This window comes from Oncorhynchus kisutch, linkage group LG22, assembly GCF_002021735.2.
Source record: "Oncorhynchus kisutch isolate 150728-3 linkage group LG22, Okis_V2, whole genome shotgun sequence".
Classification (NCBI taxonomy): Eukaryota; Metazoa; Chordata; class Actinopteri; order Salmoniformes; family Salmonidae; genus Oncorhynchus; species Oncorhynchus kisutch.
The window spans coordinates 19,920,518-19,947,372 of NC_034195.2; the positions used below are offsets into that span (position 1 = coordinate 19,920,518).

Below are 26,855 nucleotides of genomic sequence, written 5' to 3' on the forward strand. Positions count from 1 at the left end.
TTGCCTAGTTAAATAAAGGTAAAACAAATAATTGTCTGATCTGATGTGATAGAGACATGGAGAGTAACAGTATGCCAATGTCAGTAGTTCTTAATGAAACCAATGGCCACCAACCATCAATTCTAAGGTCTTCTGAAGTGCATGTGACAGAAAGACATGGCTCTGCACAGCTACACCTTATGTCAGCTCAGCTGTAATAGATCACCTCTGTTGGGTGTTGGGTCCTGTCTCTTATTCCCTCTGTGACAACACCTGTCGTAGAGTATGCACGCAGAAAGGCCAACAGAGACTCTATCTTCTGCACTGTTAAATGTCAAGGTCATTGTAGTAGTTTCCCTAGATCATTTCATATGTTCTGTTATTGTCTTCCCTTGTAGTTTTTCAGAATGCTGTACTCACAGTGTTTATTTTCGGAATATTGATTAGTGATTTGTTTTCATTTCTTTCGGTTCTGTACTTTTAAAGAGGTGCATACATACTGTACAATCCTTCAATAATGTCTTCCTTTGCGTATTGAAGAACCAGCGTTTCAGCCTTCTTTACGGTTCTTAGATTTTTCCAGTTTTCCAGTCCGTCAGTCGACACCTCGTCAACTATTAAGCTTTGAGTCCGCAGCTTCCACCTTATCCCTGTCCATATGTAAATATGTCATCCCAATCAAATAATAATACTGCCACCTGTCTAACAAAGTTAGCCCTTCTCAGCACATACGGTATAGGCCGATATTTTCCCTGCCTGTTATCATACAGGAATTCTCTCAGCTATAAATGTCAAAGTCTGGGCCTGAATCGTGTAGGTGATCCATTCGCACCTCATCACCATGCCTGTTTAGGTGCTGTCTGTCTACAGAGATACCAAATAGCACCTTATTCCCTATGTAGTGCACTACCAGGGCCCATAGTAGTGCACTATATAATGAAAGGGTGCGATTTGGGACTTCTCTCTGGGGATTAGTGCCCCCCATACAGAAAGGCTGTCATCTGCTGCTGCTTTTAAACACAGCACCACAGCCCCTGCTGGGCTTGGGGCATTCGGTTTCCTGCACCTGGGCCTGCTGCAGTATTTGGGACCCACGCTGTGTTGTTGTGACCTAAGTGATCTCACCACCTAATTCATCCTCAAAATTAGACGTCTGAGTCAAAGCTCCCCAGCTGGGTCTTGGGAAATGCATTTGCATTGCCAGTCGAGAGCATGGTCACATAGTTAAATATAACAACAATGCCAATGACAGTTCTCTCGTTCGAGTTGCCACTCTACAGCCAACACTACAGAAAACAACAGCAGCAGCCTGGCTGAGGTTTTGACATAGTGTTGATCTCTTCTCCCCACAGAATGCAGGGGACATTGAGAGCACCCTCAATATCCTCAATGTGCTGGATGAGCTGCTTTCAGCTGGTGAGTCTCTGTTGTTGATTCAGATTCATAGTAATTCCATGCAGATAAAATGCTACGGTACGTCTACTCCCCCTAGAGAGCTACAGTCTACTACCCTTCTTTGGTTTAGTTGTGTGTGTGTGTCTGTGTGTGTGTCGTGTGTGTGTGTGTCTGTGTGTGTGTGTTCCAGGCACAGACAGACGGATCACCTACATGATCTCGAAGGGGGGCAGCGAGGCCCTCCTAAGCGCCCTGGTGACCACAGCCAGGACCTTCTCCCCCAACTTCACCATCCTCCTCCCCCTGCTACACCTCCTGGCCAAGGTCGGACACAGAGGTGAGGCTCCAACTGACAGATCGGAGTGGAAATATAGTTTACAAGAACGTGAAGTGATACAATATTTGGAGATGTCATTATTTAGCGGTTGTCATGAAAGTACATGGCTATTTGTCTCAGTTATACTGCATGTTGTCGTAAGAGGTTGTCAAACGGTCTGTAGATCTCAACCTTTCAACACAGTGGGTAGCTTGATGATTTTCTTAGTTACCGTCTTAGAATGTCAACAGGAAGTGAGTCCACATCAAATAATGGAGATATCATGGCTTTCTCCTCCTTGGCCGAGGTGTCCGTCAGCTTTTAATAGAAAGGCCGACAGGTCCATCTGACTGTTATCCGTGTTATCCATTATCTGACAAAGCTTCACTGACATGGATGCATACCTTCATATCGTCACAAGTGGCATGTGGCCACTTGTATGAGTAGGAGAAGCTTTCTCCATTCATATACATTGCAATGTTCATTGTCACCCAAGCTAATGAAGGATTTATGGTAACCGGTATCAACAGCATCAGCTGGTTTCTAAAAACCCATTTTGGTCTCAAGCTATTTTGACAAGAATGAGAAGCAATGGTCAATTTATATGGTGCTGTGCAATATAATCGATCAATGTGATTGTATTACTACTTGAATTAGATCCCACAACTCTTTACTTTCACACCTGCTTCATGATGTTACTGCTAAACAGCACATATAGTTGTATTGGTCTCACCTGCGTTCCAGTAAAAGCCAAGCTTTGCCCTGTACTTCAGGGCCCGGTGAGCCTTTTCTCTCTTCTCTATAGAGCATAGTGCAGTCAGTCATCTAATGGGTGTCTTTGACTGGACTCTTCACATTTAACGGGTGTCCTCCGATCACTAAAATGCCAGCTTTGAATGCTGATGCAATATCCAATAAAGCCAGTGACGCGTTTGAACGTTGGTCTAAGTGGTTTTTCCACTGTAATTGCTGTAATGTTGTATCATAAACTAGGATTTGTGTGCCTGGTTAAGCATGGTTGTGTGTCAGTGATTAGTAGAAAATCATACCAGATCTATTCCACTCCACAAACCGCCAGGCAATTCACATGTGTAAAAGCAGTGAGAAATCATTCAAGCAGATAGACAATCTAATAGCGTATTTGGATTGCATATCATTCAGTGAAAATATTGTCCTCGTGCGCCCAAGCAGCTTTTATTCATGAATTCATTTCATTATGGTGATTCACAATGAGAAGTGTTTTCTTGTTATTTTTAAGTGGCGGATAAAATAAGCAAACCACATAGGCCTACAACTGTTTTAATTATACTAATCAAATCTTTATCTTCATTTGATCTGTTTTTCTACCTCATAGAATGTTTCATTTTCTCTGAAAAATAACTGTGCAAACATTTGCACTGGTGTAAACAGTGTCAGTGGGTGGTCAGTTATCATTAGATCTGAGGGTTACTGATTGCTTGTCTGTGGTGTTTATGTGTGTCTCGATCAGACCGTCGTATTGGGATGAAGGCAGAGAAGGCGGAGGCTGTGCTGCCAACTCTGACTCTGCTGAAACAGAATGTAAAACACACCAGGAGGACGGCAGCCTGCCTTTGGGTCCTCCAGGTTTTCTGCTCCTCTGGTAGGTCAATAACCCCTTAAAGCTTCAATCACACTTCACTGCTTTGTCTGGTTTGTGATTTACTCTCAATGTCAACAGTATCCAGAATTAATACAACGATCTCTATGGGACTCTGTGAGTTCAGGGAGTATGGAGGAGGTCTACATTCTGAAGAGGCGCCACATATTTGACTTGAGTGCAGATGTGCTGGTGCCCTTCATTTAGGATAGTAATTACGATTTAATGAAACCATACTGTATCCAAATATTGACCAGTGAAATGTGAAATGATGAAACAACATGGTCACAAGGTCTGATTTTTATGATGACTGTAAACTGTCAGTGAGTCGCTTATACTGTCGCTGGTGAAAGTCCAGACTCTCCACAATCTTCCAATTTTGCTGCCTTAAAATGTAATTATGAAAGGGATTCAATTAGAGTTTTTCCCCTATTGATCTACCCAGCCTAATCCAAAGGGAAAGAAAAATGATAGGACATTTTCCAAATTACTACAATATACAAAAGGAGGAACTATTGATTGCGTGTGTCTTCACACCCCAGGGTTAACACTTGGTGGAAGCACCTTTGGCAGCCATTGTAGCTGTGAGTCATTTAGAATTGGACTCTTGTTAGAATTGGACTCTTGTTAGAATTGGACTCTTGTTAGAATTGGACTCTTGTTAGAATTGAACTCTCGTTAGAATTGAACTCTTAAGGCAACATATGTCCTTTTATTCATCAAAATTGCTCAAGCTCAGTACATTTGTTTGGGAATTTAATGATGGATATATGTATTTTTTTAAGTATTATGGTGGCAGCATCATGTTAAGGGTATGCTTGTCATTGGCAGGGACTGGGGAGCTTGTCACGATCTAAATAAATATGGAAGGAGCAAAGCCCAGTAAAAAGATCAAGGAAGACCAGCCTCAGTCTTTTGAAACCCTGGGATGGAGTTGTATTTTTCAGCAAGACAATTACACAAATGTTCATGCCAAAGACACACCAGAATGGCTTTCCAAGAGGTGTTGAGCTTTCCTGAGTGGTCTCATCTCAGTCCTGACTTAAATGAGCTGAAAATCAGAGACAAGGTTTTCTGCCCATCGCTTATTCCCAACCAAATGTACAGAGCTTAAGCAATTTTTCAAAAACAATGGACATATGATGTCCTAAGAGTCTCACTCAGGAGAGGCTGTAGTGTCTTCGTAGTACTGCTAAAGGGCATAGGCCTACAGAATTAATCCCAGCTGTAATGGTGCTCCCACTAATATTAACTCTGGGCTGTGAAAACATGCATCATCATTTTGTATTTCTTAATCATTTGGAAACATTATATCATTTTACTTTCAGTTTGAAAATGTGGACTAGGTTGTGTAGATTGATAGGAAAAAAGAAAACCATTTCATCTCTTTTTGATAACATTTTAAGGCAGCAAATGTGAACACACTCTGCAAAAACTGGTTGATTCAACGTTGTTTCAACCCAAAGATTCAATGTGTTTATGCTGAACCAACTTGTAACTTAAATCCAATGGCGAGGTGACATTTTTGGTTGATTTCACTTTGAATTCACGTTTGTCGACAACCAAATGTAAATCCAAACTGGACGATGAACTGACATCTGTGCCCAGTGGGAAGATTCTGCAAGGGGTGTGTAGACTTTCAGTAGGCGCTGTAAATAGAACAGTTTTGTCAGTAAGCAAACCTAAACTATGTGGTGGAAGTTAGAATTTTGGTTGAAGTTGAAGTCTCTTGAAATTCCCATGAAGCCAGTAGATTTCCACTCTGGACTCGTAAGGAATTGAACAGGGAGAAACGTCATGAATTAGCACTAGCCATTGAATGCAATTATCAATGGCATTTATATTTCTTTCAGTCACCACAGCTACGCTGCTGGGACAAAACCGAGGCCTGGACGTTATATTCAGACTGATACCCCCTCACACTACGAGGCACAAACGCACCGTCAAGTGAGTATCGTATATCATGTCCACCTGTCATTGGCTGTGCCAGAGACATGCCACAGCTACAGCCAGAGCTCTACAGTATACCCACCGTTGCATTCTCTAAGCACTACACATATCACGGACGGATCAGATCGCACTGAAAATGAGACTAACCAAGTGCTGGGTGAATCAAATACTGTACTCTATATGATTTATAGCCCAAGATTTAACCATAAGTTCTGCTGAAGTGCTGTAAATTATTCTCTGTGGTTAGGCAATATTTAACAATCTTAGTGTCCTTATCAATAGGCTTTGGCCTAATAAATGATTGTCGCACGAGAGGTGTAATGTTTATTGAAGATTTACTCATGGTAAAAGTTTATTAATAATATCATGAATTTGGCATTCTATTTATAGTGCTAATGGTAACTACTTCTAATCTTCCGAAGATCCAATCAACCATGGATGAATGACAGTAAATCAGATGAACTTAGCGTTCATAAATGCAACTTAATTTCAAATGTACTTTCACATGTAGATTGTTGAAGAAAATTTATAGGAAGTACTTTAAATGATTCAATTTTATTTAGGTAGTATATGCAAAATTGTATGGAAGCTAATCAATGTCTAAATGTGCTGACATGATAGCTCAGCTGAATTGAGCGCAGTTTGTTTCCAAAGCTGAGCATGGTACTTGCTTCAGTTCCTTAGAAAACTATGCAGTTATAATTTTTTTAAATGTATTATTTCTTACATTGTTAGCCCAGAAGATCTCAAGTGTTATTACATACAGCCGGGAAGAACTATTGGATATAAAAGCGATGTCAACTTACCATCATTACGAACAGGAATATGTCTTTCCTGAAGTGGATCCTTTGTTCGGACCTCCACCCTGGACATGCGATCTTATCCCAGAGGCCGATCCAAAACAACATGGTTGCCGCAGGAGAGGCAGACGGAGCCGCCTACTGGTCAGACTCAGAAGGCGAGCACACCATCCACCGATTCAGAGCATATTACTGTCCAATCTCTAGACAACAAGATGCACGAAACTGGGCACGAGTTGCCAACCAGAGAGACGTCAGAGATTGTAACATTCTCTGTTTCACGGAAACATGGCTCACTCGGGATATGTTGTCAGTACAGTCGGTACAGCCACCCGGTTTCTTCACGGATCGCACCATCAGAAATAAACATCTCTCTGGTAAGAAGAAGGGCGGGGGAGTATGCCTTATGATTGACGGCTCATGGTGTAATCACAATAACATACAAGAACTCAAGTCCTTTTGTTCACACAACCTAGAATTCCTTACAATCAAATGCCGACCGCATTATCTTCCAAGATAATTCTCTTCGATTATAGTCACAGCTGTGTATATCCCCCCCAAGCAGATCCCTCGTCAGCCCTGAAAGAACTTCCCTAGACTCTAGTAAACTGGAAACCATACATTCTGAGGCTGCATTAAAGTAGCTGGGGATTTTAACAAAACTAACCTAAGAACCATACTTCCTAAATTCTATCAGCATATCGAATGCGCGACAAGAGCTGGTAGCTTTCTGGATCATTGCTACTCGAACTTCCGCGACGCATACAAAGCCCTCCCCCGCCCTGCCTTCGGCAAATCTGACCATGACTCCGTTTTGTTGCTCCCAGCCTATAGACAGAAACTAAAACAGGAAACTCCCATGTTCAGGTCAATACAAAGCTGGTCTGACCAATCGGATTCCATGCTTCAAGATTGCTTCGATCACATGGACTGGGATATGTTCCGGATAGCCTAAGACACCAACATTGATGTATACGCTGACTTGGTGAGAGAGTTTATTAGCAAGTGTCACAACCTCTGTGTCCATTAAAACCTTCCCTAACCAGAAACCGTGGATTGATGGCAGCATTTGCACAAAACTGAAAGCGCAAACCACAACTTTTAATCATGGCAAGGCGACCGTAAACAGGACCGAATACAAACAGTGCAGCTATTCCCTCTGCAAGGCAATCAAACAAGCAAACCGTCAGTATAGAGACAAATTAGAGTCGCAATTCTATGGCTAAAACATGTATGTGGCAGGGTCTACAGTCTATAACGGATTACAAAAAGAAAACCAGCCCCGTCGCGGACACCGATGTCTTGCTCCCAGACAAATTAAACAACTTCTTTGCTTGCTTTGAGGACAATACAGTGTCACTGACACGGCCCGCTAACAAAGCCTGTGGGTTCTCCTTCTCCGTGGCCAACGTGAGTAAAACATTTAAACGTGTTAACCCTCGCAAGGCTGCCGGCCCAGACGGCATACATAGCTGCATCCTCAGAACATGCGCAGACCAGCTGGCTGGTGTGTTTACGGACATATTCAACCAATTCCTATCCCAGTCTGTTTTCCCCACATGCTTCAAGATTGCCACCATTGTTCCTGTTCCCAAGAAAGCTAAGGTAACTGAACTAAATTACTATCACCCAATTGCACTCACTTTTGTCATCATAAAGTGCTTTGAGAGACTAGTCAAGGACCATATCACCTCCACCCTACCTGATACCCTAGACCCAATCCAATTAGCTGACCACCCCAATAGGTCCACTGACGATGCAATCGCCATCATACTGCACACTGCCCTATCCCATCTGGACAAGAGGAATACCTATGTCAGAATGCTGTTCTTTGACAACAGCTCAGCATTTAACACCATAGTACCCTCCAAACTCATCATTAAGCATGAGACCCTGTGCAACTGTGTCCTGGACTTTCTGACGGGCCGCCCCCAGGTGGTGAAGGTAGGAAACAACATCTCCACCCCGCTGGTCCTCAACACTGGGGCCCCACAAGGGTGCGTTCTCAGCCCTCTCCTGTACTCCCTGTTCACCCATGACTGCATGGCCATGCACGCTTCCTACACAATCATCAAGTTTGCACACGTCACTACAGTGGTAGGCCTGGTTACCAACAACGATGAGACAGCCTACAGGGAGGAGGTGAGGGCCCTCAGAGTGTGGTGTCAGGAAAATAACCTCTCACTCAATGCCAACAAAACAAAGGAGATGATCGTGGACTTCAGGAAACAGCAGAGGGAGCACCCCCCCATCCACATCGACGGGACAGCAGTGGAGAAGGTGTAACATTTTAAGTTCCTCTGTGTACACATCACGGACAAACTGAAATGTTCACCGACACAGACAGTGTGGGGAAGAAGGCGCAACAGCGCCGCTTCAACCTCAGGATGCTGAGGAAATTTGGCTTGTCATCTAAAACCCTCACAACTTTTACAGATGCACAACTGAGAGCATCCTGTCGGGCTGTATCACTGCCTGGTATGGCAATTACACTGCCCTCAACATCAAGGCTTTCCAGAGGGTAGTGTGGTGTGCACAACGCATCACCGGGGGCAAACTACCTGCCCTCCAGGACACCTACAGCACCTGATGTCACAGGAAGGCCAAAAAGATCATCAAGGGCAACAGCCACCCGAGCCACTGACTGTTCACCGCGCTATCATCCAGAAGGTGAGGTCAGTACAGGTGCATCAAAGCTGGGACCGAGAGGCTGAAAAACAGCTTCTATCTCAAGGCCATCAGACTTTTAAACAGCCATCACTAACATAGAGAGGCTGCTGCCAACATACAGACTCAAATCTATGGCCACTTAAATAAACAAACTTAATTAAGGTATCACTAGTCACTTTAAATAATGTCACTCGCATTAACATCTGCTAACCATGTGTATGTGACCAATAAAATTGGATTTGATTTGATACTTAGAGGTAGGCATCTGGATGGTAGACTTGTTCTCACTGCAGTGTATTACCCCTTGTATACCAGTCGGAGTCACTGTTCAGGCAGGAATCTATCGACACTTTTTATTACTTACTTCAATCTTTATTTGGGTTTATGGCATGATGTTGAAACAATGCTGTTAATTGAAAAATACCGTTTTACTGTCAGCATTGAACCAAGGTCAAATAAAATATGCCTAATCAAATATGAAATTACAAAATAATTTAAATCACCCAATATACACTGAGTGTACAAAACATTAGGAACACCTTGCTAATATTGAGTTGCACCCCTTTTGCCCTCAGAACAGCCTCAATTCGTTGGGGCATGAACTCTACAAGGTGTTGAAAGCGTTCCACAGGGATGCTGGCCATGTTGACTACAATGCTTCCCACAGTTATGTCAAGTTGGCTGGATGACCATTCTTGATACACACAGGGAAACTGTTGTGTGAAAAACCCAGCACCTTTGCAGTTCTTAACACACTCAAACCAGTGCGCCTGTTACGTACTACCATACCCAGTTCAAAGGAACTTAAATCTTTTATCTTGTCCATTCACCCTTTGATTTGCAAAGATACACAACCTATGTCTCAATGCTTAAAAATCCTTCTTTATCCTGTCTTCTCCCCTTCATCTACGGTACCGGAGCACTAAGTCTAGGACCAACAGGCTCCTTAACAAATCCAACGTATTGTCATCTTATCCAGAATGACATGCAATAGTAATTAGGGTTAAGTGCCTTGTCCAAGGGGATATCTGCAGATATTTGACCTAGTCTGCTCAGGGATTCAAACCAGCAACCTTTCACTTACTGGCCCAACCCTCTTAACCACTAGCCTACCTGCTGCCCCACATCACAACATGTTGACCAATTATGTTGAAACCACATTGATTAAACCAGTGTGCGCCCAGTGGGTCTAGTTCACAGATACTGCTATAAAATCACTCACTCTGTCATCACTTTGCATGACTGCAGACTATGGACCACCACTCAATTTCAACATGAACTTGCGTACTATACATACGTTTGAGTGTAGTATACTTGGACAGTTCAATTCCTAATTTATCTACGCTAACTGTGTCTTATGATTTAACAAAGTATAGCCTCACTCAGGAGTACTGCTAAAGTGCATGGGCCTACTGTGGTGCCACCGTGAAGCCAAGAGCCCAAAACAGAAGGTGTGTTGTTGCTTATAGATTCAAACATTATTTTTGTCTTATTTCAAAATAGTTTTACCCTCTACGAGCAAGAGAGGTTTTACATTTTCTAAAAACTGAATCCCTGAAAAAGCGAAACCTTTTTCGTGTCTGCACAAATTGAACAATTTGCATACGTTTGCCTGGCTCAGGTTTGTAATTAAATGTGTGCCTTAAAGCGAGAGTCCGCCGGGCAGAGGAGGAACTTGCTGAACCTGCATTCATCAAAACTTTCCACTGCAGCTCATTTAGAGGGAAGTAGGTTACTCATGTTTAATGGAGTTGGATCACGGCAGGGAGCATATGTATTGGCAGTCACTTTCTGTGGAAAGTAAAATGGAAAGTAAATTGTTACCGCCTTTGGCTGCAGGGGGGGGGGGGGGTGTATTTTGAACACCTGACATTCTCACTCAATTTGACATAATGTTATAATACTTTGCAAACACTAACGCACACAGTCGAACACATACACATGCAAGAGAACACACACAGGCCAAGCACAAACACAGGCACACAAGCGACAGTCACACGCACCCAGACACACACACATTTGTTAGTAGTGCCTGCTATCAACAGTCCAGCACCAGAGATCCCTGCTCCCAGCTTGGATTCTGATGGGAATTCTGACACATGTCATTATTTGTTCACATGTTGGAATAGGAAGAAGCTTATCAGTCAAGTATGTAGTGAACTGGGCCTCATAGCCTTTCTCCAACATGGTATTGAAAACGCAATATATCCAGATTTCCCTTTTTGTTGCCGATAGTGTTGACTGTGCACCATAAGCACTTTTTACCCATAGGGAGAGCCCCAGTGCTGTATGGCTGCATGGCAACCACATTACTGAGGGCTGACAATGTCACAGCCAGCTGGGTTTCAACACAACAAGCTGTAGTCGATGAGAGGCGATCCGCAGGGCTAACCTTTGGCTATGAGCTAAGCCTTAATGACCAAGAAGCTTTTCAAGGACAAAATTAACAAGACTCTCTCCCCCTCTGAGGATCACCTCTGTGTGAGAGGGTGTGTGTGTGTGATCATGGATCTGTCCAGAGGCATGTTGTATTCCCCGTAGAAACAACAACAGCCACAGCTGTGAGGAACAACTTTATTATGACCCTTGTTCAAACAGGCTGAAATTAGTCCCATTTTTCATGTGATTTCGAGGTAGAAGAAATCGCCCGGATAATTCGTTTTCACCGCTCCGATCAGATATCCCCATGGGCTCTTTAATATACAGCACTGCTAGGTGCCTGTGTTAAACTGTTTCAGTTTGAGTCTGAGACAGGGAGACGGTGTGGCGTATTAGGAAAACTGAGAGCATGGTAACTGATTAATTTAATAGGCTACATATGACACACTGTGTGAATGGCATTGATGTGGACTCATCAGAGGGGAAGCACACACTGCTGATCCTTAATAATGGAACATGTCACAGGAGACGTGTCCTCTTAATGTGGATCAAAGACAATCAACAGACAACAATTCACTGGCATGACATTTCCTGTGTCCCAGCGACGGCATGCAACACTGTTTTTTGTTTGGCTTGTTTATGCCCTTCACCTCAGCTCTAGATCAACAGAACACACCACTGCATCATCCTAATTCAGGGGGCTATACGTTAGGATTTATGTGGATGTAGAGAGAACCACATTCATAATTAATCTATGTTCACACTGTTGTGGCAGAATATATGTCTGCAACCCTGAATCAGCAGTTCTGTTGCTGGTAATAAATGCTTATGATTGCAGTGACAGGGATTTCGACATTACTAAAGCAGGTGCCTCTGAGCTTATGTAAACTATAAAATGCTGACTGGGATATTGGAGAGGTGCCCATCTTCTTGGTTTTATTCTGCAGAAGGAGAGCAGCCCCTTAATCACTGTTGTATGTAAAAATGACTTCTCTTTTCTTTCGCAGGGCAGCAATCGATGCACTGGCAGCACTTTTATGTTCAAGTAAGTATTCTTCAGCCCCTCTCACTCATACCTTTTTCCCCTTTATAAACTCTTACCTTCCATACTAGCAGTCTGGAATAGTTCTATCCCAATCGACTGTGCTATTGGCTGTCTCAGATGATCTAGTTCAAGGCCATGGGAGTAATCAGGATCATAATGGGGAGGAATATTGAGTGGCATTTTGTGTTGGAGAGCCTCGACTCCAGCCGGGTAATGTGCCAGATGATCTGTGCCACAGGCTTTGTTTTGACCACACAATGAATCTATTCTCTCGATATCAAACCCCTTAATTAACTGGTCAAACGTGGTCATTTTATCGAGTCTGTTTACGAGCCATTGTTGTTTTATAACTATTGATATTATGCAAGCATAGAAGCGTATACACAAAATATGGTTTAGTGATATAGGGAAGCCAGCTGTGAATTAGCTCAGTGCCATTTTGTACATAATTGTGATAATATTCCAGGCAATTTACTTTTTTCAAAATGATGAGCACACAGGAGACTGTTCTTCTGTAGTACCCAAGAAGTTGTTTTATGACCGGGGCTTGAATATGGATATGAAATGTATTACCAGTTTTAGCAATTCTACTAGCAGAGGCATTGGTGAAATATGCATATATGACAAGCAATGCTATTGGGATCAAGTCTTTTTCATTTTCACTTAGCTCACATCTTCTTGGGTGATAATAGTGCACATCCAATCTCCATGTCTGTGTTAGCCCTCAGAGTGATCATCTTCATGAAATTATTGAATTGATTTGTTGTCTTGCACCCCTTCCCAGTCGGATTCACTCAGTTGAAACACAATCACAGTCAGTATAGCATGATTACATAGAGGTTCTCCACAACTTTACAGCTTGTCAGACACTGATTTAATATCACATCTCCCTCACTGGATATTTGCTCATAACACAAGCTATATTAGCTATTGATATTGTAGTAAATGTTAAAAATCACGTTAATATTACTCCCTGTGTGCTTTAACAGAACCGTTATTTCCTTTAATCATCGAGGGAAGCATTTTTTCCCCCCTTCCAACAAAATTAAGATTCTGTTTTCTCTGGGCATTCAAAATGCATAAAGGCATGAAAAACACACAAGCTCAGCTATTAATCTGCCAGGGAGAGGTTGCTCAGCTCTGAGCTGTTCTAACAGCCAGGGAGAGGTGTTCTGGTCTACCTGTGGGTGGCAGTGTGACTCTGTGCCTCACTCAGCTCCTCAGCTCTCTCTTTGTGTATACAGGCTCTGCACCTGTTGATGCACTGCAGTTGCTGAACGATTCTACTTGTGAATAACATTAGGCTCCTGGTTCTCTCTGAAGCCTATTTTAAAGATGTGCGCCTAGGCGGGGATGGTGCAATTAATTCTCTTTCATTCAGCAGCAATTTCCAGTGTGCAGTCGCTGCTCTTTGTCTATGCAGTCCACAGGGAGCTTTATTACTCTTTGTGATGTTTTTTTGTTGTTGACTTTCCTGGTTTCCTGTTCTCTCAAGGGGGATGTCAGAGGTAGTCGATAACCATCGAACAATTCACCTCCTTCTTCCTGGTATGGTTTGACGATCAGTTGGCTGTGCATTTTAAGTCAGTGCTACACATTTAGTTGTCGTAGGCTAGAATATATTTCTGTATCAAATGATGGCTTGACATGTGAAAAGGAAGGTCCCAGATAAAAAAAAATTTGCAGCTTTATTTTCAATGTTTTACCATTTCAACTAGGCTTGAGCTGCTTCCACTCTTACGCATAGTCTATGCGTTGATGTGGTATTTCTGGGCAGCTGTTCTGACACAGTATCTCAATTCAAATGATACTCTCCCCATATGATTAGAAAACCAAACCTTTTATAAACCTTTCTAGGATAATGAGATAGGCCTACAGCAAGACATATTGCTTGCATACATACCTGTCCCTGTGGCTGTGATTGGAGTTATGTGAATTAGCTTTGTTGTATGCAGTACCTACCTATCCGCTCCTATACATCTGCATGCATTTCACCCCAAGTGGATCTCTTGTCCCATGGGAGAGCAAAGAAAAAACATTTCAGAAAGCTGTGTTTGGCAGAGGGCTAGATCGAGGTGATAGGAGGGAGAGAGAGTTGGAAAGGGGATACCTAGTCAGTTGCACAACTGAAATGTGTCTTCCACATATAACCCAACGCCTCTGAATCAGAGAGATGTGAAGCCTGCCTTACTCTACATCATTTTAACCCAGGGAGCTGTTGTTGTTCAGGGTTAGCTGCCTTGCTCAAGGGTAGAACAAAACATTTGTCCACCTTTGCTGACTTAGGGATTTGAACCCGCAACCTTTTGGTTACTGTCTCAAAGCTCTTAGCTGCTAGGCTACCTGCTCGCCAGAGTGAGATACAGAGAGAGAGAGGGGGGAGCTCTTGCACTAGTGAGAGAATCCCCACACTACACTCCATCTCCTGTGATCATCTGTTAGACACTGTAGTGGGGAGATGCACTTGAGCACTTCCCATGCTGCCCCAGTCCAGCATACGTCACAGTACCCATGTCAAGTTGACCTTCAACGCTAGCTCAGTCCTCTGTGGACTACTGCAGTGGCACTGTAGATTCTCTATCAGTGTAGCTCTGGCTCTGGCGTTGGTATTGGCCAGGCCCCAGTTTCCTCATCAGATACAAGGATGCATTCTGTTAAAAGATCAGCAAGCTGTGTCAATGGGAGTATACACATTGTCCTCCCCTTCACTGAACACTAGAAAGGCTCACGGCCATTGTGAATAGTAGATGTACTTACGCTTCTGTTTATACCATCCAGACTGAACACGCAGCTAGCTACAGAAACTAAACAAAACCAGAGTATTGCTATATAGCTTGTGCCTTTAAACTTAGATTACGAATAAAATGTTCATTCCACAAGTGCTGGCTAGACTAACAGTCTTTCCTTCAATTATGTAGCCGTTGTAGCACTCACTAGACCTTAATTATCATACCAGTTGGACTTCTTACCATATTCTTCATCTTAACGAGTTGTTCTACCCAGTGCTATCGTCACGGAGCCTACATGCATTGTAACACAAACTGCCCTCGTCTCATTGAGTTTCTCATCTCATCCCTTTTGAAGCAGTCTTCCTGCATTTCACATCTATTCTCCCCCCAAAAAAATGCATCATTATGACATCGTGTTTTTATCGGACTTCGACACTTCAGTTCATTATACTATTGTTCATTTGGCCTCTCAGTGCCAAGATGATGCATGCTCTTATTGTGTTATTTGAATAAAAGCACGGTGAAGCATGACACGGAGGAAAAAAGCACCAGCCGGCATCAATTTGAATATGAATAGCTAATACAGCTGCTTGTAGTGAACATTTACCCAGACTTAGAGAGTAAACAGACAAGAGACGAAATGGAAATGCAACACAGCTTTTTCTATAACACTAAGGTGGTGTCTAATACCTAAATTGATGCAAAGGTCACGTGTGAATAAATATTTGAAAAAGGTTTGCAAACTCCCTCAATACTTTGAATCCATTTAGCAGTCAAGCCTATCTGGAGGACATATGATGGATACTATGTTTTGCCTTCTGTTAGGCCTTGCCAAATTATAACTGAAGAGAAGTAGAGGGGCTTCAGAGAGGTAGTTAAGTGATGCCAACAGGAGGAAGTGCTTCACGTTTCAAGTTTATTTCATTCTGTTGTGTTTCATTGTAATGAGGCTGGAAATGAGGACACTTGGGTGTTTCTACTGCTATTAAACCAGGTAGAAAAATCTCTAGAGAGCTGTGATAAAAGCTTACCCTGCAGATACTGAATGCAATAGTATGTATTTTTCCAACCATGACATCTCACGCTGTGTGTTATGCAGTATTCCACATCTTTCAAGAAAGACAGTTCTCTATGTCAAAGTAATAACACTCATTGGCCATAGGATCAAGATCCTTGACATTACCGCAGTGGGCTTGATAAATAGGCCAAGAATGCATTGTTAAGCATAGCTGCTCAATAAATATATACTATAGTACAACTACAGTGCATTCGGAAAGTATTCAGACCCCTTGACTTTCTCCACATTTTGTTATGTTTACAGCCTTATTCTGAAATGGATTCAATTGTCCCCCCCCCCCCTCATCAATCTACACACAATACCCCATAATTGCATTTTTGCAAATGTTTAAAATAAAAACCCAGAAACATCACATTTACATAAGTATTCAGACCTTTTACCCAGAACTTTGTTGAACACCTTTGGCAGCGATTACAGCCTTGAGTCTTCTTGGGTATGACGCTACAAGCTTGGCACACCTGTATTTGGGGAGTTTTTCTCATTCTTCTCTGCAGATTCTCTCAAGCTCTGTCGGGTTAGAAGGGGAGCGTTGTTGAACAGCTATTTTCAGGTCTCTCCAGAGATGTTTGATCGGGTTCAAGTCCGAGCTCTGGCTAGGCCATTCAAGGACATTCAGAGACTTGTCCCAAAGCCACTCCTGCTTAGAGTCATTGTCCTGTTGGAAGGTGAACTTTCACCCCAGTCTGAGGTCCTGAGCACTCTGGATCAGGTTTTCATCAAGGGTCTCTCTGTACTTTGTTCCGTTCATCTTTCCCTCGATCCTGACTAGTCTCACAGTTCCTGCCTCTGAAAAACATCCCCACAGCATGATTCTGCCACCACCATGCTTTACCGTAGGAATGGTGCCAGATTTCAGGCCTGGCATTCAGCCCAAAGAGTTCAATCTTGGTTTCATCAGACCAGAGAATCTTGTTTCTCATTGTCTGAGAATGTTTAGGTGCCTTTTGGCAAACTCCAAGCGGGCTGTCATGTGCCATTTACTGAGGAGTGGCTTCCGTCTGGTCACTCTACCTTAAAGGCCTGATTGGTGGAGTGCTGCAGAGATGGTTATCCTTCTGGAAGGTTCTCCCATCTCCACAGAGGAACTCTGGAGCTCTGTCAGAGTGACCATTGTGTTCTTGGTCACCTCCCCGACCAAGGCCCTTCTCCCCCGATTGCTCAGTTTGGCTAGGCAGCCAGCTCTAGAAAGAGTTTGTTGATTCCAAACCTCTTGCGTTTAATAATGATGGAGGCCACTGTGTTCGTGGGTACCGTCAATGCTACAGATCCGTGCCTCGATACATTGCTGTCACGGAGGTCTACGGACAATTCCTTTGACCTCATGGCTTGGTTTTTATCTCTGACATGCACTGTCAACCGTAGGACCTTATATAGACTGGTGTGTGCCTTTCCAAATCATGTCCAATCAATTGAATTTACCCCAGGTGGAATCTAATCCAGTTGTAGAAACACCTCAAGGATGATCAATGGAAACAGGATGCACCTGAGCTCAATTTCAAGTCTCATAGCAAAGGGTCTGAATACTTATGTAAACAAGGTATTTCAGGTTTTTTATATATACATTTGCAAAAAATTCTACCAACCTGTTTTCGCTTTGTCATTATCTGGTATTGTGCGTAGAATGATGAAGGAAAAAAAGTATTTATCCATTTTAGAAAAAGGCTGAAACCTAATAAAATTTGGAAAAAGGGAAGGGGTCGGAATACTTTCCGAATGCACTGTATTTAAAGAAATCAAATCTAAATGTATTGGTCGCTTACGCAGATGTTCAGATGTCATCCCATGTCCAGCGAAATGCTGGTGTTTCTAGCTCCAACAGTACACTAATATCAAGCAATACAATAACAATACACACATAAGAGTTATCAGAATGAGCAATGTCAGAGTCCAGAGTATACACTGCACAAAACATTAAGAACACCTTCCTAATATTGAGTTGCACCCCCCTCCTTTCGCCCTCAGAACAGTTCCAATTCGTCAGGGCATGGATTCGACAAGGTGTCCAAAATTTTCCATATGAATGAGGGTTTTGTTGATTTTAATACTTCCCACAGTTGTGTCAAGTTGGCTGGATGCCCTTTGGGTGGTGGACCATTCTTGATACACACGGGAAACTGTTGAGCGTGAAAAACCCAGCAGTGTTGCAGTTCTTGACATAAACCAGTGCGCCTGGTACCTACTACCATACCCCTTCAAAGGCACTTCAATCTTTTGTCTTTCCCATTTACCCTCTGAATGGCACATACACGACTCAATTGTCTCAAGGCTTAAAAATCCCTTTTTAACTTGTCTCCTCTCCTTCATCTACACTGATCATAGTTTTTTATTTATTTAACAGGTGACATCAGTAAGGCATCATATCTTTCACCTGGATTCACCTGGTCAGTTTATGTCATGGAAAGAGTTTGTGTGTGACTGTGTGTGTGTGTGTTTGTGCATATATATATTTAATTAGAGTGTATAGATATTATGGACAGTATATGAAGAGAAAAGGTGTGTACAGCAGTAGTTATATAGATTTAGCCTTGACTAGACTACAGTATATACATATAAAGTGGGTAATACAGAATGTAAACATGATTACAGTGAGCCCCCACAAAAAGGCCCTTTATAATAAAGCCATAATAACATTTGTGATGTGGCATAGGCTACAGTTGAGCAGAAGTGTTTTTAGCATTTCCACACATGGGGAACATTTGTTTGCAGGGTCATGACAGAAAGCATTAGCTGAATCTTTTTTGTTTCCACATACTGACCGGAATGAGTGGCTACACTGACACTGACAAACTGAGTTCAATCTGGTCTTGAATTCAAACAAACAACAGCCCAAACAAACAAAAATACACTATATATACAAAAGTATATAATCAAATTAGTTGATTTGGCTATTTTAGCCACACTTGTTGCTGACAGATGTATAAAATCGAGCACACAGCCAATGAAATCTCCATAGACGAACATTGGCAGTAGAATGGCTACTGAAGAGCTCAGTGACTTTCAATGTGGCAACGTCATAGGATACCACCTTTCCAACCAGTCAGTTTGTCAAATTTCTGCCCAGATTGAGCTGCCCCGGTCAACTGTAAGTGCTGTTATTGTGAAGCGGATAAGTCTAAAAGCAACAACGGCTCAGCCGCGAAGTGGTAGGCCACACAAGCTCACAGAAGCTCACAGACCGCTGAGTGCTGAAACTTGCCAAAAATATGTGGACACCTGCTGGTCAAACATCTCATTCCAAAATCATGGGCATTAATATGGAGTTGGGTCCCCCCTTTGCTGCTTTAACACTAGATGTTGGAACATTGCTGCGGGGACTTGCTTGCATTCAGCCACAAGTGTATTAGTAAGGTCGGGCACTGATGTTGGGCGATTAGGCTTGGCTCACAGTCGGTGTTCCAATTCCTCCCAAAGGTGTTTGATGGAGTTGTGGTCACAGCTCTGTGCAGGCCAGTCAAGTTCTTCCACACCGATCTCAACAAACCATGTCTGTATGGACCTCGCTTTGTGCACAGGGGCATTGTCATGCTGAAACAGGAAAGGGCCTTCCCAAAACTGTTGCCATAACGTTCAGATGACAGAATGACAGAATCGTCCATAATGTCATTGTATGCTGTAGGGTTAAGATTTCCCTTCACTGGAACCAAGGGGCCTAGCCTGAACCATGAAAACAGCCCCAGACCAATATTCCTCCTCCACCAAACTTTACAGTTGGCACTATACATTCAGGCATGTAGTGTTCTCCTGACATCCGCTAAACCCAGATTAGTCGGTCAGATGGTCAAGCATGATTCATCATTCCAGAGAATGTGTTTTCACTGCTCCAGGTTCCAATTGCGGCGAGCTTTACACCATTCCAGCCGACATTTCGCATTGCGCATGGGGATCTTAGGAATGTGTGCGGCTGCTTGGCCATGGAAACCCATTTCGGGAAGGTCCCGACTAACTGTTCTTGTGCTGATGTTGCTTCCAGAGGCAGTTTGGAACCTCGGTAGTGAGTGTTGCAACCGCGGAACTCTGCCTAGAAGTCGCCTCTTCACCGTTGACTTGGGGACTGGCACTATTTAATGAAGCTGCCAGTTAAGGACTTGTGAGGCGTCTGTTTCTCAAACTAGACACTCTAATGTACTTGTCCTCTTGCTCAGTTGTGCACCGGGGCCTCCCGCTCCTCTTTCTATTCTGGTTAGAGAGTCCGTTTGCACTGTTCTGTGAAGGGAGTAGTGCACAGCGTTGTACGAGATCTTCAGTTTCTTGTCAATTTCTGCCATGGAATAGCCTTCTATACTCAAAAAGAAAATGGACTGACTAGTTTCAGAATAAAGGTCTTTGTTTCTGGCAATTTTGAGCCTGTAATCGAACCCACAAATGCTGATGCTCCAGATGCTCAACTAGTCTAAAGAAGGCCAGTTTTATTGCTTCTTTAATCAGGATAACAGTTTTCAGCTGTGCTAACATAATTGCAAAAGGGTTTTCTAATGATCAATTAGCCTTTAAAATGATAAACTTGGATTAGCTAACACAAAGTGACATTGGAAGACAGGAGTGATGGTTGCTGATCATGGGCCTCTGTACGCCTATGTAGATATTCCATAAAATATTCCAGCTACAACAGTCATTTACAACATTAACAATGTCTACACTGCATTTCTGATCAATTTGATGTTATTTTAATGGGGGGAAAATGTTTTTCTTTCAAAAACAAGGAAATTTCTAAGTGTCCCCAAACGTTTGAAAGGTAGTGTATACTTATTTTTTTTTAAATGTGCTTTCTCTGGGGCTCCCCACTGGCCTGGGCCCAGGACCTTTAGCCCCGATAAGCTCCCACATTAACACGGCCCTGGGTAGAGTACCTAGTGGTGATGACTATTTCAATGTCCACAAAGCAGTAGTTATATAGCAGGGCAGAGATGTAACCCTTGGCCACAGTAGTGATCTCTAAGGAAAGGTAGGTCGAGCCACAGCCTGTTCAACCCGCTACCATCCAGAAGGCGAGGTCAGTACAGGTGCATCAACGCTGGGAAAGAGAGACTGAAAAACAGCTTCTATCTCCAGGCCTTCAGACTGTTAAACCATTTTCATATCTTTCTTTCAGAGGCCAATGTCAGGGCCGCTGTGGCTAAGGGTTACGTGTCTGCCCTGTTGAAGCTGTATGAGGACTGGCATAACAAGGACCCGGACCATGAGACCATCCCCATCCGCCTGGCCCTGCTCCATTGCCTGCACCAGACCACCCACTGCAGTGCTGGCCGGGACGCTCTGGTGGCGCAGGGGGGCATCAGCCTCCTCTACCACACCACACAGGTATACCCACACATAGCTTCACAATCTACCAGTCACTCTTATAAGCCATAATTAATATCCCTTACTTTAATTGCTTTTTTTTACTCCTTTGTAATTTCTCAGATCTAATTGCTTTAATGATAATGTTTTTTTATAATTGGAGTTGGTATTGCCTGGCAATTCGGATTGCCCTCGCCAAGTTATTTGCGTATAATACAGAGCTTGATTGTAATGCTGGATAATGCATGCTAATGTGGGTTAAAAAAAATCCTAAATATATGTAGGAGGTGGCTGTATTTCTGTTTGTGTTGCTGTTTTGAAGACCTGCCTGGCCAGTAACGGTCTGGAATCTCTGGTGGAGCCTGCTGTCCAGCTGATGAGGAAGTGCTATCCAAAATGTCCCCTGCCTCTGACCTCGGATCAGAGTGTTTATACCTTCCCCCTGCCTGGGAGGCCTACTGACACTGCTCCAGGACCCCAAGGTATTGTTTGCCTATCTCTGTTGTCATCTTCTCTCTCTCTCTCTCTCTCTCTCTCTCTCTCTCTCTGCTTCTGTTTCTCTCTCTGTCTCACACTCTCTCGGATACTATACTGGGAGGCGTGTGATGTTTAAAATGTTGATGTAACTGCGAGAATATGATGAGCGACATTATCCCACTGTGAACACACTGGCAGTGGTCGGCAGTGATAAAGTCTTCCTGCCATGTTTGTCATTCAGCGAGCATAGGCTTGGTTACCGTGGCAACCCTGGGTCTCTGAGGCAGACTCTTTAGATGCCCACCTCATTTCTCTTAGTGATGAGGCACACTTCATCTGATCTGCCTATAAGCAGGCGGCAGTGAAACTCTGTGAGAACAGGATGGAGCACAGGATGATCCATCCACAGGAAAGAATAGGCATGCGCCATGCATTAATGTATGACTGTACGTGTTGCTGAACTACAAACTGGCACGTGCTCTTACAATGTGAGAAATATCGGTAAAGCCTTTGAAGATCTATATATACAGGGACCAACAGGGACATATTTGACAGTTTTCGAAATGGGATACTGTCTGCAGTGCCGCACATCAACATGATCCGCCTGCAACGTTGATATGGAGTGTCTCTCCGGTGAAATCAACGGGGACACACCTCTAAAATCTGCTAGAGGGCAATGGTTCCTTTAAGACCCCTGCAGCTACCGATGCCACACGGCCCTCTCAGTAATGACCCTCCAAATTGAAATACCTTGATATGGCCGCCGTTGCTACGAGGCAGATTTCATTTTTCCATGTTCCTAGCTCATTCTGGTGCATTCTTTTCATCTGTCTGCTGAGATAGCCCTGACTTCACCTCTCTCATCTGCCAGTCCAGTTAGCAGACTAGAACATCAGGCTGACAGGTCTACAGAAACAAAAGAAGATCAAGTTTTTGCGTTTTAAGTTCAGGCACATTGCTGTAATATCCACATGAGACAGACGTGATTGGACTTTGTAGGCTATAGAAGATACAGGAACACATCGAAGCTGTCATAGGTTTTTGTTTGCTTTGATCCCTGCCACACGTCTGTACTGTGCATTTCACATTTTGCATATTAGTCATGCACAAATACATCACATGTCAGACAGGAACAGATTTCTCGCGGACCAGTTTGTTTTTATCCAACACAAATAGTGCAAAAGCCTTTGACATTTACGTCTTTGTGTCTTTTCTTTTCCCTAGATGTCAGCTTCGAAGATGATAGTGACGACGACATTGAAAATGAAGAGGCTGACTGCGGCAAGGAATATGTGAGTGATTTGTGATCCTCGCTTGGAGGCAATACACACATGCACACGGCAGTCATGCGCACACATACACACATGCAAACACTCACTCACTCAAGCACTCGCACCCAGTCACACTCGCACAGACGCAATCTGACACATGCAATTTTCCTCTGTAATTTTTCCTAAATGAGTAAATGGGAGTATATTTGACTGATCCGTTACTTTGTGAAAAGGAAGATGATCTGTGCGTGCCGTGAGCTTGACGTGAACTGCTTCCTGCCTTCACGTTACTTCAATAACAGGACCTCTGATGGAGGCAGAAATCAATGCCACCTCGCTGCTTTCGTTCAAACCCCCAGTGTTCGATCTGGAGCGTGAAGTCCCACGCTCTGCTCGTCGGCTAACTGGCAGTGCCAAAAGCCCTGGTCCTCCTTAGAAATGTAAATAATGATTGCCAGAATAAATTGACGGCCGTTTTGGGGATCTAAAATGTGTTAGATCACCCAAGGTGAATAATTTGAAAGTTCGCTTTGAAATAAATAGTGATCCATTCTGACTAATATATTTGTCATCACACAGGACCACGTGCTGACACAGACCAATCACGGGCCGGCAGGTTACAAGGAGGCTCGCGCCATTATGCACACTCGTTGCACGTGTCTCTCAGGCAGGGTGAAAATGACTACATCGACCATGATCCTTTGGTAGTTATGGCCACTTTCACCGTGAATCTTAGCCATTTTTGGTGCCATTCAGCCCCATTCAGCAATATGGCGTGCTTCAAATTCAAATACTTCCGGTAGTATGGTGCATACTTCATGCACCATTGGGAGTTGTCCATAGGAAGACATGGATGCTGTCAGCGCTGCCACTATCTACAGATTTTAACGTCTATGGTTCGAACACACTGAAGCCCACATTATCCTCCTCCCTCCTAACATATCCATTTCATTGTATGGACCTAATCTGATGTGGCCAGGGGCTAGGCTAGGCGCGGCTGTGGCTGTTTGTGAATAGCAACATTTTGCACGTTGCAAAATCGACTTGTTGTGGGTAGAGGGAGAGGAGGAAGGCAAAGCCAGGGTATCAGATGCATGCTGATAAACACCAGCAGCCACATCTATTATCTGACACATTTGTGTATGTAAAGCAGCAGGAGTGTTGTGTTTTACTGAGTTACTGCTGTTTTTAGGTCTGAGCGCTGTGTGCTGGTTAGTGGTTAGCATCCAGGCCCTGCTGCTGGACACTGTCAGAGATAGGGCTCTTTAGCAGATAGACACTGTCCTTAAATGGCCTCACCCACGTAATCGGATATAGCCCAACTCTCTATCGAGTGAATGGGTTTATCATGCTGCTAGTGGACTGTTCAGTGCAGGACAGTATGTGTCTGAGGAGTTGTTGTTGTCTGTTGATGAGCCTGACGCCAGCTGTTTGTTTACCTGCCTCCTCCCTCTGGAGTTCCAGAGTCAAAGGTTTAGTGTATTTCTGATTAATGGATGTTTGCACCAGGTGTGTCTGTGTGCAGTGCTGATCTGGCGGTAGAGCTGGGAGGATAACCCGAAAATCGGTCTCTTACATGAAGATTATAGCTAATTTTGCTCATGTTGTGACTTACATAAATAACTACTGAATACTTGTGAAGTTTGAAATGAAATACATTTGCATTTATGGGTGATTGTTAATGGGACAATCGATAGCTACAACATTCAAAGTAGCAGTTGTGGTTTTAAGGGTAATATATATATTTTTAAACTGTTGTGCACATTAAAGAGGCAATCAGCTGTTGAAGCAATAACATAGCGTACTCCCCACCACTGTTTCAGTAGAAAGTGGTGGGGTTGGGGCTGGAGAAATGAAACCACTCTCAAATTCAAAGACAGAGCTATGGATGCAAAGACTGACCGTCCATGATACCAAAATGATAGTTTTAACCATGTCGAGGCTATACAGTGGGGTACGTCAGTTCAACTAAGCTCATGTGGCATGTATAAGTTATATTCTTCAAGAATCAATGGGTAAATATCATTCATTTATAAGTAAGAAAAAGTATGATGCAACTGCTGATTTCCCCTTTAATGTTATTAATGTTTCATTAACTTTGTCGTGATATGGATTTCTGTCCATATCACCCAGCTCTATGTGTGTTACAGCTCTGTGTCTGTGTGTGTGTGTGTGTGTGTGTGTGTGTGTGTGTGTGTGTGTGTGTGTTCGTGCGTGCGCGTGTATGCATGTGTGTGTATCGCCCTGGCAGGATGATGACCTGGAGTCAGACGTGAACAAGCTGCGATCCCGGCCAGAACCTGACAGGCCCCTGGAGCAGCTGGGTCAGTACGTCAGACTGTGTCCTGAACTCCACCATGACTTCCAGGTAAACATTGTTCTCCTGTGCCCTATCCCTCCATCTCTCCCATAGGAGTCCAGGTACAGTGTCAGACATTGATGCTCTAAAAAAGATGTTATCAATACCACATCACAGCAAATGCCTGACTGACTCTCAGCAGTTTATATCCATAACTACTCATTTATTGGTACATTGTGGAATGTGTTTAATCAATTGTTGATTCTAGCAAGGCTCCAAGAGCCCAGCCTAAGGTGGATAGATGTGTGGATACTAGATGAGTGTCCCATGTAGCTCAGTTGGTAAACCATGGCGCTTGCATTGCCAGGGTAGTAGGTTTGATTCCTACGGGGGACAGGTATGAAAATGTGTGGAATCACAAAGTCACGCTGGATAAGAGCATCTGCTAAAATGACTGTGCATTATGCCCATCCTAAAAGTCAATCTAAGTGCTGACCCCACTTCTCAGGTAAACGTTTTCTACTCAGCAAGACCCAGAGAATCTGGGAAGTGGTCTGACTGTGAGAGGCTGAAAGCTGGTAGCAGGGTATGACAGCCACTATTATCCTCTGATAAGCAAATTGTTCTCAGGGCAACACTCAAAATCATTAACCTCTATGGAACTTCTGGGTAACAGGGTTTCGGGAGCAGAAGGATTCTATTTGTGTCAAATTTCCTGATGTGAATAATAACATGTATTATTCTTTACAATTTTCTGTAGGGTTATCAGGGTAATACTAATAGGGTATCTAATTTCACAAGTGAGCTGTTGGCATTTAAATTGCCCCTATAACTTGACTGACATGTGTCAGGCAGTGTGATACCCCATGACATTGTGGTAGACTTTAGACTGTTGTTGAGTTAAGGCTAATTGAAATGCCAACAAGCCTGTGGGAATGTGTCTCCTCCTGGTGCAACTCTCTTCATTTCAATAATATCACAAGATTAACTGCCTCTGCTGAAAAATACTTCTTCCCCAATTCATTTGCGGCTCTCTCTCTCTCTCTCTACTGATGTAGTAATTCAGCATGCCTTGAAACAACAAGACAATTAGGTTAGTTACATTCCCAGAATGCCCTTCTTCGGAGAGGGGGCAGAGATTACACAGAAAGGTCGAATGCATTTCCACGTTCATTGTTCCCACGAACTGGATGTGCATTTTAGTTTGGCTTACTACAGTGTGTTCGCGTTTGCTTACAGTTTGACTTCTATGTGGAAATAGGACTCTGAACACACAGCACTGGAAGTTCATTTTCTCTGAGGATTGGTTGTGTTACAAAAAGAGAAAACCATTGCAATGCTTAGACAGGCGATGTACAGTAGGCATAACTTATCCATTATTGAAGTTCTACCTGACCATGATCAAACAAAACACAATAATAGGCATACAGTACGTTGATACAGCGTGTGACCACAAGGTAAAATAACCATGGTTCATTTATAAATCCTCAATCTGTTTCCGTATATATTTTCTAATCTTGTCCGAGTCCAAGACATATGCTTTCCCGGCCCTGGGGACTGTAGTATTGGCGT

The 26,855-nt window shown here is 43.3% G+C and overlaps 1 protein-coding gene across 1 annotated transcript in view; it reads left to right on the forward strand.

Annotated features, from left to right (window-relative positions):
* agbl1 (AGBL carboxypeptidase 1) overlaps positions 1 to 26,855 on the forward strand; it is a 150,901-nt gene that overhangs the window by 18,769 nt on the left and 105,277 nt on the right. Inside the window, exons 3-11 of the mRNA XM_020456014.2 lie at positions 1,332 to 1,395; positions 1,565 to 1,711; positions 3,180 to 3,311; positions 5,162 to 5,255; positions 12,115 to 12,152; positions 21,049 to 21,257; positions 21,559 to 21,718; positions 22,938 to 23,005; positions 25,236 to 25,352. Of these exons, the coding sequence (XP_020311603.1) occupies positions 1,332 to 1,395; positions 1,565 to 1,711; positions 3,180 to 3,311; positions 5,162 to 5,255; positions 12,115 to 12,152; positions 21,049 to 21,257; positions 21,559 to 21,718; positions 22,938 to 23,005; positions 25,236 to 25,352 (1,029 nt within the window). The remainder of the gene's footprint in view (positions 1 to 1,331; positions 1,396 to 1,564; positions 1,712 to 3,179; positions 3,312 to 5,161; positions 5,256 to 12,114; positions 12,153 to 21,048; positions 21,258 to 21,558; positions 21,719 to 22,937; positions 23,006 to 25,235; positions 25,353 to 26,855) is intronic.